Source organism: Erinaceus europaeus, chromosome 12, assembly GCF_950295315.1.
Source record: "Erinaceus europaeus chromosome 12, mEriEur2.1, whole genome shotgun sequence".
NCBI lineage: Eukaryota > Metazoa > Chordata > Mammalia > Eulipotyphla > Erinaceidae > Erinaceus > Erinaceus europaeus.
This window is the reverse complement of record NC_080173.1, coordinates 39333771-39350962: the sequence shown is the minus strand read 5'-3', so window position 1 is coordinate 39350962 and position 17192 is coordinate 39333771. Positions and strand designations below refer to the sequence as shown.

General features: G+C 44.1%; 1 protein-coding gene across 2 annotated transcripts in view; it reads left to right on the top strand.

Annotated features, from left to right (window-relative positions):
- The window catches only part of ALDH3A2 (aldehyde dehydrogenase 3 family member A2), a 30116-nt gene extending 13314 nt beyond the window's left edge, over positions 1–16802 (top strand). The window contains exons 7-11 of one of the 2 annotated variants that reach the window (XR_001601580.2): positions 4758–4924; positions 7433–7532; positions 11613–11848; positions 12883–13005; positions 15074–16802. Coding sequence is in view for 1 of the 2 variants with exons in the window: in XM_016189604.2 (XP_016045090.2) it covers positions 4758–4924; positions 7433–7532; positions 11613–11848; positions 15074–15088 (518 nt within the window). In the remaining variant the exon portion in view is untranslated. The remainder of the gene's footprint in view (positions 1–4757; positions 4925–7432; positions 7533–11612; positions 11849–12882; positions 13006–15073) is intronic. The other variant, XM_016189604.2, reaches the window with a different exon arrangement.
- Positions 16803–17192: the final 390 nt, after the last annotated feature.

The following is a 17192-nucleotide window of genomic DNA, read 5'->3' as shown; positions in this document are numbered from 1 at the left end:
CTCTCAACTTACATTGAGAATGGATTCCAGAAGAATTTAAAGACGAGTGCTGTCTTTGTTGATCTCACAGCAGCCTATGACACGGTTTGGCACCGTGGTCTCCTAGTCAAGATCTCAAGATGCCTGCCTCCATGGGTGGCCAACACTATATCGTTTCTTCTCCAAAACAGAAGATTCCGGGTGCATCTGGGTGACAAGTCTAGCAGATGGAGACTTGTCTCAAGTGGCCTCCCCCAGGGCTCTGTTCTGGCTCCTACGCTATTCAATATTTACATCAATGACCTCCCAGAAACTTCTTCAAGGAAGTTCATCTACGCTGATGACATCTGCTGTGCAACTCAGGCATCGAAGTTCGACATCCTCGAGGAAACACTCACGAAAGACATGTCTCTGATATCTGATTACTGTAAAAAATGGCGACTAATCCCTAGCACTGCAAAAAACGGTATCATCTGTTTTCCATCTACACCATGCCTCGGCCTCACGTGAGCTTAATGTGCAGCTTGGCGATACGAGAATCCGGCATGAAGCCCAGCCAGTCTATCTTGGCATTACTCTCGATCGCACTCTGTCATTTCACGAACATCTCATAAAAACTGCAGCAAAGGTGGGCGCGAGGAATAACATCATTGCAAGGCTGGCCAGCTCCTCATGGGGCGCGAGCGCTTCCACACTACGATCATCATCTCTGGCATTATGCTATTCCACTGCAGAATACTGTGCCCCAGTATGGTTCCGTAGCCCCCATGTCCACTTGGTCGATTCCAAATTATATTACTCCATGAGGATAATTTCTGGAACCATCCGTTCCACCCGGTTCCATGGCTGCCAGTTCTTAGCAACATCGCCCCGCCAGATATTCGTCGGGATGCGGCATCATCTGAGTTCATTTCCCACGTCTACGCTCGACCAGACCTGCCAATATACGCGGATATCTTCGCCCACCCTGTCCAACGCTTGACGTCTCGTCACCCAATCTGGTCTCCTACGCCTACACTGAACTTCTCTGTTCCAGACTCTTGGAAACAGAGTTGGCAGTCAGCTGAGGTAAAGAACAAACACCTCATCACAGACCCCTGCAAGCAAGCGTCAACCCGGCTTTGACCTAGCACGTTATGATTGGGCCCTCCTCAATCGCTATCGAACAGGCCATGGCCGGTGCGCCGCTATGTTCCATCGCTGGGGAGCCAGAGACGACCCGAACTGCCCCTGCGGCTACAGACAGACTATGACCCACATAGTCAACGACTGCCACCTCTCCAGATTCAAAGGAGGTCTCGAAACTTTACATCAGGCTCAACCTGATGCTGTTGACTGGCTACAGAAGAAGGGCAAATGCTAGAAGAAGAATAGAACAAAGAGAAATTAAGAGGGGAGGGGGTGAAAATAGGAGATAGATACCTGCAGAGTTACTTCACCATTTGCAAGTGGAGAGCAGGGCTTGAACCTGGGTCCCTCCCTGCACATGGTAATGTGTAAACTCAACTGGATGTGCCACCCCACCCACTATAGGGTTTATTTATTTTTTTGGCCTCCCAAGTTATTGCTGGGGCTCGATGCCTGCACTATGAATCCACTGCTCCTGGAGGCCATTTTTTCCATTTTGTAACCTCTGTTATTGTTATTGTTGTTGTTGTTGGATAGAATAGAGAGAAATTAAGAGAGGAGGGGAAGACAGGGGGAGGAGAGAAAGATAACCTGCTTCATCGCTTGTGAAGCGATCCTCCCCCCCTCAGGTGGGGAGCTGGGGATTCAAACCAGGATCCTTACAGCGGTCCTTTTGCTTCACACCATGTGCACTCAACCTGCTGTGCTACCACTGCCCACCCAACCCCCACTATAGGGTTTCAATTGAAATGCTTTTCCAGTATACTGCTTTTATTATTGTTGTTGTTGTTGTTGTTGTTGTTATTTGCCTGCAGGGTGATCACTGGGGCTTGGTGCCTGCACTATGAACCCATTGTTCCTGGAGGCCACTTTTCCCCATTTTTGTTGCCCTTAACTGTTGTTATTATTGTTAGTAATAATATTGTTGCCCTTGTTGTTGTTGTGTAGGACAGAGATAAATCAAAATTGAGAGAGAAGGGGAAGACAGGGGGGAGAGAAAGATAGACACCTGCAGACCTGCTTCACTGCTTCTAAAGTGACCCCTGCAGTTCACGGGCTCGAGCCGGGATCCTTATGCTGGTCTATATGCTTTGTGCCATGTGCGCTTAACCCACTGCGCTACCACCCGACCTCCCAGTATACTGCTTCTATTATTTATTTATTTATTTATTTATTTATTTATTATCTCTTTTGTTTTTATTTAATGGATAGAAACAGCCCATAATTGAGAGGGAAGGGGGTGGTAGAGAGGGAGAGACAGAGAGACACACCTGCAACACTGCTTCACCACTCACAAAGCTTTCCCCCTGCAGGTGGGGACTGGGGGCTTAAACGTGGGTCCTTGCTCATTGTAACGTGCGCTCAACCAGGTACACCACCACCTGGCCCCTGTATACTGCTTTTAAAGATATATATTTTTATATATATGTATATATATGTATGTTAAAGATACTAGTTGTGTTACAATAGCTGTTTTGTTTATGAACTTTAGTTTTTTTGTTTGTTTGCTTGCTTTGATTGTTTATTTTTGTTTGTCACCAGAGCACTGCTCAGCTTTGACTTATGGTGGTCCTGGGGATTAAAAGAGGGACTTTGTATGTTCAAGGATGAAAGTCACCATTATATTATTTCCCCAACAGTCTAATTTATTTATTTATTTATTTGTTCTACTTTGCAACTCAGAGAAACAGAATAGAGCTTTACATTTATTCCCAGTTTAAGACTGTAGAAACAGAGGTTGGAAGATTGCTCGTGCCATAGGGCGTGTGCCTTTCCATGCATGATGCCCCATGTTCAAGCCCTGGCACTACTTGGGAACACCAGGTGGAGCAGTGCTGTAGTGTTTTTCCCACTCTTTTTTTTGGGGGGGATTCTTTTTCTTTTTAATCATTTGTTTATTTATTTAGTATTGGATAGAGACAGAGAGAAATTAAGAGGAGAGGAAAGGGGATATAGAGAGGTAAAGATACAGAGAGACAGCTGCAGCCATGCTTTACCACTCACAAAGCTTTCCCCTACATGTGAGTGCTAGGGGCTTGAACCTGGGTACTTGTGCACTGTAATGTGTGTACTTAACCAAGTATGCCACTGCCTGGCCCTATTTCCCACTCTTTCCTTCTCTGTCTATCTGAAATAAAAATACTCTCTCTTTTTTTAAATATTTATTTATTGATTCTTTTTTGTTGCCCTAGTTGTTTTATTGTTGTAGTTATTATTGTTGTCATCGTTGTTGGATAAGACAGAGAGAAATGGAGAGAGGAAGGGAAGACAGAGAGGAGGAGAAAAAGATAGAATTTCTTTGTTTTTTAAAATTAACTCCAGAACAGCAATCAAATCATGTTAAGTCCAAGCCCCTCCCCCTCCCCAACCCCACCCCACTTCCACACACACAGTAAAAACAGCATAAGGAAGTAGCCACTGTTCCACAATTAGTAACACAACTAATTGTTCCACAATTATCCAGTGGCAGGTTTTTTTTCTTTGTCTTCATGGAGTTACAGTAAAAGTCAGTGAAAAAATATGCAAGAATTTGCAGTGATATTGTGGCCCAGTACAGGTGGTACAATGGAAAAGTGAAAGACTTGAAAGCATGAGATCCTGAGTTCAGTACTCAAGAACATTATGTGCCAGAATGATACTGTGGTTCTCTCTCTCTCTCTCTCTCTCATTAATCAATCTCAAGATGTAAACATAACCTGCTACATGTGAACATGTCTATGAATGGAGGGGGCCGGGTAGTGGTACACCCAGTTAAGTGAAAATAGAATTTCTCTTGAATTGAGTTTAGTATGAATAGGCCACACCCAGGTATATATCTTGCTATTCCACAAGGGTCTCTGATCCACATGCTTGGAGACATTTAATTGGCACAGCAGTTCATTTACATACTCAGGATATACCTCACCAATATGTCCTGGAGCCCCATCTCCCCAGATCCCTGCCCCACAAGGGAAAGGGAGAGACAGGCTGGGAGTATGGATCAACCTGCCAAATGCCCATGTTCAGGGTAGAAGCAATTAGAGAAGCCAGACCTTCCACCTTCTGCATCCCATAATGACCCTGGGTCCATACTTCCGAAGGGATAAAGAATAGGAAAGCTATCAGGGGAGGGGATGGGATACGAAGTTCTGGTGGTGGGAGTTGTACCTCTCTTATCCTACGGTCTTGTCAATATTTCCTTTTTATAAATTTTAAAAAATATTCAGGAGGAGTCGGGCAGTAGTGCAGCAGGTTAAATGCACATGGTGCAAAGCGCAAGGACCAGCTTAAGGGTCCCAGTTTGAGCCCCTGGCTCCCCACCTGCAGGGGAATTGCTTCACAAGCGGTGAAGCAGGTTTGCAGGTGTCTTTCTCTCCCCATCTCTGTCTTCCCCTCCTCTCTCCATTTCTCTGTCCTATCCAACAACAACAGCATCAATAACTACAACAAAAATAACTACAACAATAAAACAACAAGAGCAACAAAAAGGGAATAAATACATAAATATTAAAAAAAAATATTCAGGATGTGTTTCAGTAGCTAATAATTGGATGGAAGTGGGAAAGTCATGAACAAGTGACTTAGTAAAACAAGTATGATATGAGTGCTTTTGTTGTTCTACCTCCTGCATTAGCATTTTCATTTTGCCTCTCTCTTCCTCTCTTCCACAGCCCCAACAATACTTAGTGACGTGGACCCTGAAACCAAGGTGATGCAAGAAGAAATTTTTGGGCCCATTCTTCCCATAGTGCCTGTAAAGAATGCAGATGAAGCCATACAATTCATCAATAAACGTGAAAAGCCCCTCGCCCTCTATGTGTTTTCTCATAACAGTCAGGTAAGCTGGGCAGAAAGCACCTCCTTATCATAAGCTGCCACCATAAACCACATCCCAAGAATTCTTTACCCTTACTGACGATTGTCAGAGTCAGCTCTGTGAAGCCATGTGTACTCCTGTTGGCATTTTGGCTAATGAGATCCAAGGGTTAGCACTGCAACCTTTGTCATACTCCCTGAGGACAGCTGAGTCTTCAGGGTGGGTGTCACAGGTTTTTAGTTCACAAATATCATTGTCTAATTGGAAAACTCACCAGCCCCATTGTTAGGAGGCCTTTCTGAGGTAGCTCACAGGGCTTTCTTGTGCAAGAGCCACCCCTCCTACTGATAGCTGTGGCAATCACTCATGTGAAGGCTGTTTGTGGCAGGGAGCTCTAGCACTGCCCAGGAAATAGCACTTCAGTTCTCCAGCGACATTTGTTTTTGCTAGAATGGTAGAACTACCTCCACTGAGCCCACCCTCCACCATGCCCCACAGGGTGAGCAGTTGCAGCTTCACACAGGGCCCTGATTTATGGTCACAAAGACAGTGGTCTTAAGGTAGACAAGTAGGCTGGGTGCCAGTGGACAGTGAAACTGCCCTGTGCACAACCCAACCCCTGCTGCATTGAAGGAAGCTTTTGTCCTGTGGTCTCTTTCACTCGATCTCTTCCCCTCTACATCTCTGTGATAGCACCCCTTATGGTCTAAGGGGAAACATAAGCAGAACCATTTTCTGGAAAGGTTCTGATAGGAAAGGTCAGGTTGTCATGTGCTCATGAAGTTGTGGGGCAGGTGAGGCCAGGTATGTGAGCCCAATGAAAAAAGGGCTACTGTCAAACTGGCCTCTGTTTCAGTGACGTGGAAAGAGTGTCAGGGCCAGGGAAGCCTCAAGTCTTCTGTAGTAACTGCCCAGCTACTGCTTCCTATTTTGGGGATCCCTTGTGGCAGCTGCAGTCTAGTCTGGAAAGAACTCCCACTGGGTGAGAGGACAGCTGACAAAGTGTCCCTGTGCCTACTCAGGTCTTGGGTCAGTTCTTTATGTCTTCTAAAATGGAAAGGACACTCAGTTTTTGTCTGTTTACTTTCTTGGGTTTTGTTTGTTTGTTTGATTTTGCCTCCAGAGTTATCACTGGGCCTTGGTGCCTACACTACAAATCCACTGCTCTTGAAGGCCATCTTTATTCCATTGTTGTTGTTGTTGCTGTTGCTGGATAGGACAGAAAGAAATTGAGAGGAGGGAGAGAAAGATAGACCTGCAGACCTGCTTCACCATTCGTGAAGTGACCTCTCTGCAGTTGGGGAACCAGGGGCTTGAACTAGGATCCTTGTGCTTCGCATTATGTGCACTTAACCCAGTGTGCTACCACCCAGCCCCCGCTTGCTTGTTTTTTAATGAGAAATAGGATAGAGAGAACCAGAGCATCATTCTGCACATGTTGTGCAGGGATTAAACACAGGACCTCATGCTTGAAAGTCCATCACTTTATCAACAGTACCACCTCCCAGGCTGCAGTTCTCTGAAATCTTTAATATTATTTACACTAAAGGCTCAATGAAGGGCCAGGGTAGATAGCATAATGGTTATGCAAAGAGACTACCAGGCCTGAGGCTCCGAATCCCAGGTTCAATCCCCTAAACCACCATAAACCAGAGCTGAGCAGTGCTCTGGTAAAAACAAAACACAAAACAAAGCACACACATACACAAAGACTCAATGATACCTACTGAGTATTTGCTATCATCTAGAGTAGAGTTAATGTTAAATTTTTTTGAAAGAATATGATACCCTCCACCTGCAGGGGGGTCACTTCACAAGCGGTGAAGCAAGTCTGTAAGTGTCTTTCTTTTCCCCCTATTTTCCCCTCCTCTCTCAATTCCTCCTCTCTGTCCTATCCAATAACAGCAACAACAGCAACAACAATACCAGTAACAGCAACAACAAAAATGACAATGGAAAAAAATGGCCGCCAGGAGCAGTGGATTCATAGTGCAGGCACTGAGCCATGGTAATAACCCTGGAGGCAAAAAATAAATGAATAAAAGTAAAGAAAGAATATGGTACAGGGTTGGGGAGACAGCATAATGTTTATGCAAAAGAGTTTATTTCTGAGGCTTTAATCCCCAGTACCACCATAAACCAGAGCTGGATTGAACCTGGCACCTCAGAGCTTTGATCTACACACACACAGACACACACACACACACACACACACACACACACACACACATACACGCACCTTCCTTTGTTCCTTTTTAGGGTAATCCAACTCAAGGTGGTGATTAAGTGAATCTCCCTTGAAGTCTCTACCCCATAAAGTAAAAGAAAACCAATAGCCTTGCCCACACATGCAGCCAGGACTCTTTTAAAAAAAATTTGTTTATAAAATGGAAACACTGACAAGACCATAGGATAAGAGGGGTACAGTTCGCACCAACAGTCAAGACTCTTGTCTTCACTCTTGTCAGAGTGAAGTGCTCAGCCCTTCACTCTGGCACCACTGACCTGAGATCTTGCTCCATCCCTCAGCTCATCAAGCGGATGATCAATGAAACGTCCAGTGGTGGCGTGACGGCCAATGATGTCATCATGCACTTCACACTAACTTCCCTGCCCTTTGGAGGAGTGGGTGAGTAGTCTTTCCTGCATAACAGCAGATAGCAATCTTTGGCTGTTGGAATAGCTGCTGAGGCTAGTGGCCTTTGCTTACTTGTCCTCTCTTGGAGTGATCCTTGAAGCCACCTTCCACTCCTGCCTGGGCCTGTGCCACATTTGTCTCCTTCTCCTGTCCCCATGGCTGCTTTTGTTGGCCTACTGGTTAATTTACTTCTCCCAGACTTAAGACATCTATATATATTGGCCAACAACTAGGTCTCAGATTCATTAGGAAACCCCTCTTTTTATTTTAATTTATTTGTTTTTGATAGAGAAATTTAGAGAGAAGGGGGAAATAGGGAGAGAGAGACTTCTGTAGTACTGTTTCACTGCTTGTGAAATTTTTCCCCTGCAGGTGGAGACTAGCTTTGGTTCTTGCACATGGTGGCATGTGCTCTGTGCCAAGTGTACCACTACCTGGCCTTATCCCTCTTTTTTTTTTTAAAGTGAATGACAGGTTCAGAATTCTGGAGGCAGATAGCTGCTGTTCCAGTGTGGTCTACCCAGCACAGGGTGGTACTCAGTAGTGAGAAGGCCAACAAGCAGCAGAACAGACTGATGGACTAGATGCTGGGTAGAGAGGGTATAAGTAGGAGCATGGATGGTGTGTGGGATTTGGGCTAGAGTTACTATTGTTTCACTTCCTCGATTCTTTATTTTTTTAAGTATTTTTTTATTAGTGATCATTTAGCATTGGATTATAAAATTGTAAGATTTCAAGAATGGAGTTTTACTTGCATATATGTGAACTGACAATGCTCTTGTGCCCACCCTACCCTCTGTTAATCACATACGAGTGACACCATCCCATAGTTGTCTCGCACCTCACATTTTACTAAGCATAATCACCTCCGGTTCTATCCATTGAGTCCTGGTTGATGTGACATCCTTTTTAATTGCAGAATAGTATTCTACTCAATGGGTTTTTTTGTTTGTTTTTGTTTTAGTATTTTATTTTATCTTTGAGAGAGAGGCAGAGACAGCCACACACACACACAGAGAAATACCAGAGCACTGCTCAGCTCTGGCTTATGGTGGTGTGGGGCATTGAACCTGTGACTTTGAAGCCTCAGGTGATAGCATAACCATTATACTATCTCCCCCAACCTGAATGTTTATTCCATAATTTTTAAAAATTTGATAGGAAAAATAGCAAAAGGGGGAGGGAAGAGAAAGAGGGATGGCTGAGGAGATAGCGTAATGGTTATAACTGTCATGCCTGAGACTCTGTGGTCCCAGGTTCAGTCCCCAGCACCATCATAAGCCAGAGCTGAGCAGTGCTCTGGTCTGTCTCTCCCCCTCTCTCATAAATAAATAAATAAATAAATAAATAAATAAATAAATAAATAAAGTAGTTTAAAAAAAGAAGAAGAAGAAAGAGAAACACCTGCAGCACTGCTTAACCACTTGTGAAGCCCCCACACACACACAGGTGTTGACCAGGGGCTTGAACCCAGGTCTTCACACATGGTAACATGTGCACCTCACTAGATGTGCCAGCACCCAGCCCCGGACTGCCTTTTTATACTGTGGAAGGTTCTTTCAATGTACAAAAGCCCTTTAATTTTAAGTTATTCTACTTATTTATTCTCGTGTTAGTTTCCTTTGCCCCTAGGGATTGGAGTCTCCAAATAAACCTCTAACACTGAGGTCTAGAAGCAGTTCCGGTATGCTTCTCTCTGTGTGTTTTAGTTTCAGACTGCTTCTCAGTGGCTCAGCTGATAGTTGTTAGCTGACTTTCTTTTCTGCCACAAGGGTGGCATGAGCAGTTATGCAATAAGACTTTCATGCCTGAGGCTCTGAGGTCCCAGGTTCAGTCCTCTGCACCACCATAAGCCTGACCTGAGCAGTAATGTGGTACAGAGAGAGAGAGACAGGCAGACAGAGAAATCTTCTTTCCTTTCCCTTGATGAGAAGCAATACAGCTTTTATTTTTTAATTTTTTTATTTACTTATTTATTTGAAAAAGGAGACATTAACAAAACCATAGGATAGGAGGGATACAAATCCACACAATTCCTACCACCAGATCTCTATATCCATCCCCTCCCCTGATAGCTTCCCCATTCTTTTTTTTTTTTAATATTTATTTTATTTATTTATTCCCTTTTGTTGCCCTTGTTGTTTTATTGTTGTAGTCGTTGTTGTATAGGACAGAGAGAAATGGAGAGAGGAGGGGAAGACAGAGAGGAGAAGAGAAAGATAGACACCTGCAGACCTGCTTCACCGCCTGTGAAGCAACTCCCCTGCAGGTGGGGAGCCGGGGTTTGAACCGGGATTCTTATGCCGGTCCTTGTGCTTTGTGCCACATGCGCTTAACCTGCTGCGCTACAGCCTGACTCCCAGCTTCCCCATTCTTAATCCCTCTGGGAGCATGGACCCAAGGTCATTGTGGGTGCAGAAGGTTGACGGTCTGGCTTCTGTAATTGCTTCCCCGCTGAACATGGATGTTGACTGGTCGATCCATACTCCCAGCCTGTCTCTCTCTTTCCCTAGTAGGGTGGGTCTCTGGGGAAGCAGAGCTCCAGGACACACTGGTAGGGTCGTCAGTCCAGGGAAGTCTGGTCGGCATCCTGCTGGCATCTGGAACCTGGTGGCTGAAAAGAGAGTTAACATACAAAGCCAAACAAATTGTTGAACAGTTATGGACCTAAAGACTGGAATAGTGCAGATGAAGTGTTGGGGGGTACTCACTGCAGACTACTATGTACTGTTGCTTTCAGCTATATAGTTTGCCCTAGTTTATGGAGATGTGTGAACATATGCTCTATTTCAGGGGACATGGTCTATCTATATCTAGGTTTTGGGACTTTGTTAGGAAGTAAACCACCTGGAATGGAATTAGAGAATACTATGAAAGGAAAGGTCTCACCCGAGTAATGAAGCTGAAGGGTTGTCATTCCACACGTGAAGTCTCTGGACACAGTCTGAAGTGAAGCATGCTGCGGTGGTACTTGTTACGTTGATTAGGTTGTGATCAGCGGATGTAATGGCAAACGCTAAAAGAAGAAGCGGATGCAATATTATTTGATATGAATTGAGAGAAGCATGCAGGAAAGTGCGCCCCACCATAAGGTTCCAGAACTGGGGAAAATATAGGCTCTATAGTGGAAATGTGAGGTTCCTACTGTCTTAGGGTCCAAGAAGACAATGGGTAGTTATTGTTATCATCACATTATTTGGGCAATACAAGCTTTTTAAAGACGACATGAAAAAGAAGAATTCAAAGAATAAAAATATAGATTACCCATAACCCCACTATTTTTTTAAATATTTATTTATTCCCTTTTGTTGCCCTTGTTTTTTTATTGCTGTAGTTATTATTGATGTCGTTGTTGTTGGATAGGACAGAGAGAAATGGAGAGAGGCGGGGAAGACGGCGGGGAGAGAAAGATAGACACCTGCAGACATGCTTCACCACTTGTGAAGTGACTCCCCTGCAGGTGGGGAGCCGGGGGTTCAAACCAGGATCCTCATGCGGGTCCTTGCTTTGCGCCACCTGCGCTTAACCGGATGCGCTACCGCCGGTCTCCCATAACCCCACTGTTTAATGACAGTTTCTGGTATATGTCCTTGGAATTCTTTTGCCTGCATATGTATGCACCCAGGTATGTATGAATGTCTTCCTGCAATGCTTATTACCCATGTGACAGTATGATTTTTAATAACTACATACTGTTCTAGCATACAAATGCTGCATACTTACTCAGCCAGTACCCAGTGTTCATTTTTTTTGTGACTTAGAGAATGCACTTACTAAGATAAGGTGAGAGAGAAGAGATAGTTCTCTGGGAGTGATAGGAAAGAAGAAAGGAAGGAAACAGGATAATGTTTATGCAAAAGAGTTTCATTCTTAAGGCTTTAATCCCCAGTACCACCATAAACCAGAGCTGGATTGAACCTGGCACCTCAGAGCTTGGATCTCCTATACACTCCTACTCAAAGTGGCCAAGAAGTTTCCCAGTGACACCCCAGACTACGTAGAACAGAAGCATTTAGACAGAGAAGTGTCTCTTGCAGTGGAGCCCATTTTGTCTGTTTTCATTCTTTCCAGGCTCCAGTGGGATGGGAGCGTACCATGGGAAACACAGCTTCGACACATTTTCTCACCGGCGGCCCTGTTTAGTCAAGAGTCTCAAGAGAGAAAGTGCTAACAAGCTCAGATACCCTCCTAACACTCAGTCAAAGGTGGAATGGGCTAAGTTTTTCATCCTGAAACGCTTCAACAAGGGCAAAATTGGCCTCCTGGTGCTCGCCTTCCTGGGTGTCATGGCAGCTGTGCTGATCAAGGTAGGTATTCCCACCTCACGGAGCCTGGTGCCCCTCCTATGAACCTGGCTTATCTTCTGGGAGCATCTCTGACTCTGTAATCAGTGCTTCCTTTATGCTCACTGTCAGAGTCTGGGCTGAAGTTACAGGCTGTCACCTACGAGCTTGCACAGGTGCTTATAGATGTTTCTTGGGGTCCACTCACACCCTACTCCCTCACTTCTAGTCTCTTCCTGCTTGTGTGCTGCAGTTGCCAAATTGAACAGCTGCAAGAGTGACTCTATGACCCACAAAGCCTAGATTATTCCAGTTTATTTGCCAACCATCAACTGAACAGTTTAAAACTATAGAACTTGCAGAGTTTGGAACCACCTAATCCATTGATCCTTATACAACTGGTGTTTTAGTTGTAGTCATGCTCTTGAATGTACATGAAATCAGCCTGAGGCGGCTGTGGAGGAGAATCAGTGGTGGCTGATCATGGTCAGTGGTGGCTGATCATGGTCATGTTGCAGTAGCTTTGGTGAGGGAGATGTGAACATTTGGCCATAAAGAGAGTTTGTCCTTGGTACTCAATTACTGGAGACCTGGGTTTGCTAATCCCATGACCTCCGTCTTCCCTGCTGTCAGTGCACCTCTGGAGTGAAGATGAAGGTGTGAGGATGAAGAGGAAGGATGGGAGGGGAAAATGGGCGATAACAATTGTGTTGGAGCCCTCAGCCAACCAACATTGGAAAATATGGGACAGTGAAGAATGGGCTTGGCAGAGAGGTGAAAAGTAAGCATTTCATAGAAGTGTCTGCTTTGTATTTACAGTTTGAAAGGGACAGTCCAGTAGGTGGTGCAGTGGATAAAGCATTGGATTTTCAAGCATGAGGTTCCAAGTTCGATCCTGGTATCTCATGTGCCAGAGTGATGCTTTAGTGTTCTCTCTCTTTCTCTTTCTTGTTGATTGATCTTTTAAAATTTGAAGGGGGTTGACCCAGCTGACATTGCCTCAGCTTTGGTGGAGCCAGAGATGTCAGTTGCATTTGAAATCATTTGGGTTTCCTCAGAAGTTTCCAAGGTGTGCTAAGGAGAAAGGCTGTGGTGCTCTTTCGGGCAGTTCAGACTATGTCTTCCAGTAAACAGTGATGAACATCAGCCCTCAAGACCCTGCTCTGTCTGTCCAGAGTCAGGTAGGAGCTCCTTGTTTTCTTTTCCTGTGTAAAGTAGGGCTGGTTGGGGTGTGTATCTGTTCAATTATTTGTTTTTCTACAGCTGGAGCTTAAGAGTTTGTTGAAAGAAGAATGTTCAGCTTACTTGTCTCACACTCTAGGCCTGGTATGAAAACTAAAACTTCGAGCGTTAAATTCCACACTAAGTGTTAAGTGTTAAAACTCACCTACAGATTTTTTAAAAAATATTTTGTATATATTTATTTTTATTTATTTATTCCCTTTTGTTCTTTTGTTGCCCTTGTTGTTTTATTGTTGTAGTTATTATTGTTGTCATTGTTGTTGGATAGGACAGAGAAATGGAGAGGGGAGGGGGAAGACAGAGAGAGGGAGAGAAAGATAGACACCTGCAGACCTGTTTCACCGCTTGTGAAGCGACACCCCTGCAGGTGGGGAGCCAGGGCTTGAACCAGGATCCTTATGCGGGTCCTTGTGCTTAGCGCCACCTGCGCTTAAACCCGCTGCGCTACAGCCCGACTCCCTCACCTACAGATTTTATAGCTTGAGGATGGGTTGCTGAAGCCTCAGGAGTATATGAAGGTGATGGTAAATCTTTCTAGAAAAAAAGTCTGTGTGTCCACCTGCTTCATCTGCCCTACCTGCTCAGTTTTCCTGTTGGGAATGCTAACTGACCAATCAAACCTGTGGCCACCACTTAGACTGCAAATTCACTATTCCATGACTCATAAATAATCTTCAAACAAGCTCTTGGTCAATGTTTCTTTGTTTCATTGAGGCCTTTAAAAGTCTGACTTTGGCATTCAGGGTAGCGGGCTCAGTGAGTCAGAGCCCTATGTGCAGTCTGGGACTCTCTGCCTTCACTCCTGAGATCCATGTCCTCTCTCTCTGTCTTGCTCCTTCCAAAGATGTGGATCCTGAGCCTGGCTTAAGATAGGGTTTCCTCACCTTCTGGAATATTTGGAGGTACATGCTCACTGTTGCCACCTCTGCCAACATGCTGCCAAGACAGGTTGGGACAGGCCTGGGTTGCCAGAATTCACAGAAGGTTTTGACAGTCAAGCCTCTCTCTAGGAGGGTCTCAGAAAGCAGCAGTTTATGAGACTGTCTAGTGAGAGCAATAGGAAGAGATTATGACTTAACTTGTGCCAGGCTAGCTTCGCTGGAGAGAGACGAGGAACTCATGGTGGCGTGGTAATACAGTTCTTTATTGATGCGGACACCTCAGAGTCAGGTGTGAGTACAGCGGGTCTAGGCCACACAGAGCTAGCAAAATGGCTGCCTCCCACTATGCACGCCAGCCCTTCTCCAGGTCTTCTCCAGGTCAGGATGCAGAAGAGAAAGAGAGTGAAACCAGGAACAGCAGTGGGCTTTAAAGGGTAAAAACAGAAGTGGCAAGTCGGGAACGGGATTGGCTAGGAAAGGGGGTGGTAACAAGGCACTCTGGGAAGGTAGAAGGCTGGCGGGATTTTTGTACCCTGAAGGCATGGGTGGGGATCTTTCAGGCAAAACAATGATTATGTAAATAGGCCATAGTATCAAGCAATGCAGGGGAGCTGGCATAATGCCCAACAAACTTGAATCTGACTCTGGGATGAGACCTCTTCTCAGTTCCTGAGAAGGTGGCTGTGCTTCCCCAGATAATTTCAGATCTCTCAGTACTCATCACTCTGGGCAGATGCCTTGGGATTCAGGATTAACTAGATAAAAATTTGGTTGTCTTTTCCTCTTTTCTGCTTCTCTGTTCTCCATGTTTGTTGTTGTTTATATTACTATTATTATTTTCAGTCACCTGTTTATTTTAGATGACTCTAAGCCTATCTTCCTATGTTTACTTGAAGATTCCTTATTTATTGTAGTTGCAAATAGTCTCCAGAGACTTTGTTTTTTCCACAGCTCATAGTTATTTTGTTAGATGTTTGGGCTTGATTTTATTGATTCCCTTTCCTAGCATTTGACTGAGGGTCATTTTTAAAGTTCAAACAGTGGCCTTCACTGTGGTAGGTCACTGAGTTTATAGTTTCTGCATTACTAATCCAGCAGAGTAACATGGATTCTGTTCTTTCTCCAGGCTGCTTACAACTGAAGAATCATCCTGTTCAATCTTCTACTTGCTTGAATTCTGCCTCTATTAAATGGTGAATGAACCAACAATTTTAAAATGCTACCCAAATAACAAGGAAACCTGAAAAATGCATCATGATCAAACAGAAAAGTCATTACCAATCACTTTTACTAAAATTCGCCACCACCACCCACTCTTAACATTCCTCTGTAGTGAGGATACTCAGACCAGCTGTCTTCCACAGATCTTAGAGCTTTAGGCTGGGTGAGGAAACTTCCCAAGGCTAAACCTCAACCCTTGGGGCTATAAAGGAGTCTTAGAACCACTTGAGGATTAATTCAGTTCATAGATCAGGGGACATCCCATCCCTGTTGTTTGCACCATCACTGTCTGAGGCTTTAAAGGCTCAGCACTGCCCAGGCTGTTTGGTAGTACAAAGTGAAGTTTAGTCTCACAAGCCCTCCTTGATGTTTGAGCGACTGGGGCAGTGTGTAGGTTCATCCTGTCCTCACCCATTGGAACTTGAGGATCTGACCTCCAGAAGTTGATGCATCTCATGGCCATCAGTCTTTCTCCTTCCTTACCCATGCCCATCTTGACTTGTGTTTAGTTGGTGACAGTCTCTGTGACTCTCCACAGTGATCTTTGTGACTAGTGTTGCTCAGAGTATCCTATAAATCCAAGGGCTTCCTAGAAGACATTTGCCAATTTCATCTATCACCTATCATTTTTACAGCATAGGAATTACAGAATCTTCAATCGTATGAAACTTAACTTGCTTTTATCAAGTGCTATAATATCTGTACTTATAATAATACTGATGCTGTTTCAGGGGCATAAAGATGTGAGTTGGTGGACTGACAAGGGCAAATCTTTAGGTTTATTACTTTTGTAGCACAAGGCAAGGAAACTGCACTTGCTTAAAACCTCAGGTAGCTCCCCTTGTAGTTAAATTAAGCCTACAGAACCAAACAGGGAGAGAACTTTTCCTGTCATGGACAAGAAACTTTGACTATGGAGGGCATTGGAGGTGGAGAGCCTCATATGAGGGGCTGACAATGGATCTGCTGGAGAAATTTGGAGAACTGCATGGGCTACAGCAGCTGGCACAGTGAAGGGGATAGAGGATATGGGAAGAGGACCTCCTGAGGTGTGTGGCCAAGATACTTCAGTCCCATGGGAAAATTTCCTGCCAAGCCCACTGGGTCAGAGGATATAATCACCTTATAGGATGTGTAGTCTGCTGCGCTCAATTAATTTGTTTCATTGATGTTGTCCAAAGTCTGTCATGTCCTTTTCACAGTACAAGATGTCAATAATTAATCAGGAGCCAGTGAAATAGCTCACCTGGAGAGTGTGCTGCTTTGCTGTATATATGACCCAGATTTGAACACAGCCCCCAGCACATTGAAGGAAGTTCGGTGCTGTGGTCACTTTTTCTTTTTCTCTCTCTCATCAAAAAAACTAAAACAAAAATAAAGTAAATATATTTTTAAAAGAACTGATCATTATACTAGAAAATGGCTGATTAAGCTATGATTCCTTCTGAACAGTGTGAAATATTTTAGAAGTTTTAATATAGAATCCTTATTTAGTATAATGTATATTGTAACTTCTGGCTAAGATAAATTGTCTGCTTGCCTACCAGTATATCTGCTTCAAAATAAATATATTTGATAAAATTTGGCATACATCCTAATGAGATTATTAGTCTCAGAAGCACCCTGTTGGAAACTATTCTTTGTTTTTGTTGTTACTGTTATTTAAAAGTATTTTTATTATCTTTATTTATTGGATAGAGACAGCCAGAAATTTAGAGAGAAGGGGAAGATAGGGAAAGAGACAGAGAGACACCTACAACACTGCTTCACCACTTGCAAAGCTTTTCCCCTGCAGGTGTAGACTGGGGGCTTGAACCCAGGTCCTTGCACATTGTAACATGTGCACTCAACCAGGTTCACTACCACCCAGCCCCATTATTACTATTATTATTTTTTATTTGTAAAAAGGAAACATTGACTAAACCATAGTATAAGAGGGGTACAACTCAGCATGATTCCCACCACCAAAACTCTGTATCCCATTCCCTCCCCTGATAGCTTTCCTATTCTTTTTTTTTTTAATA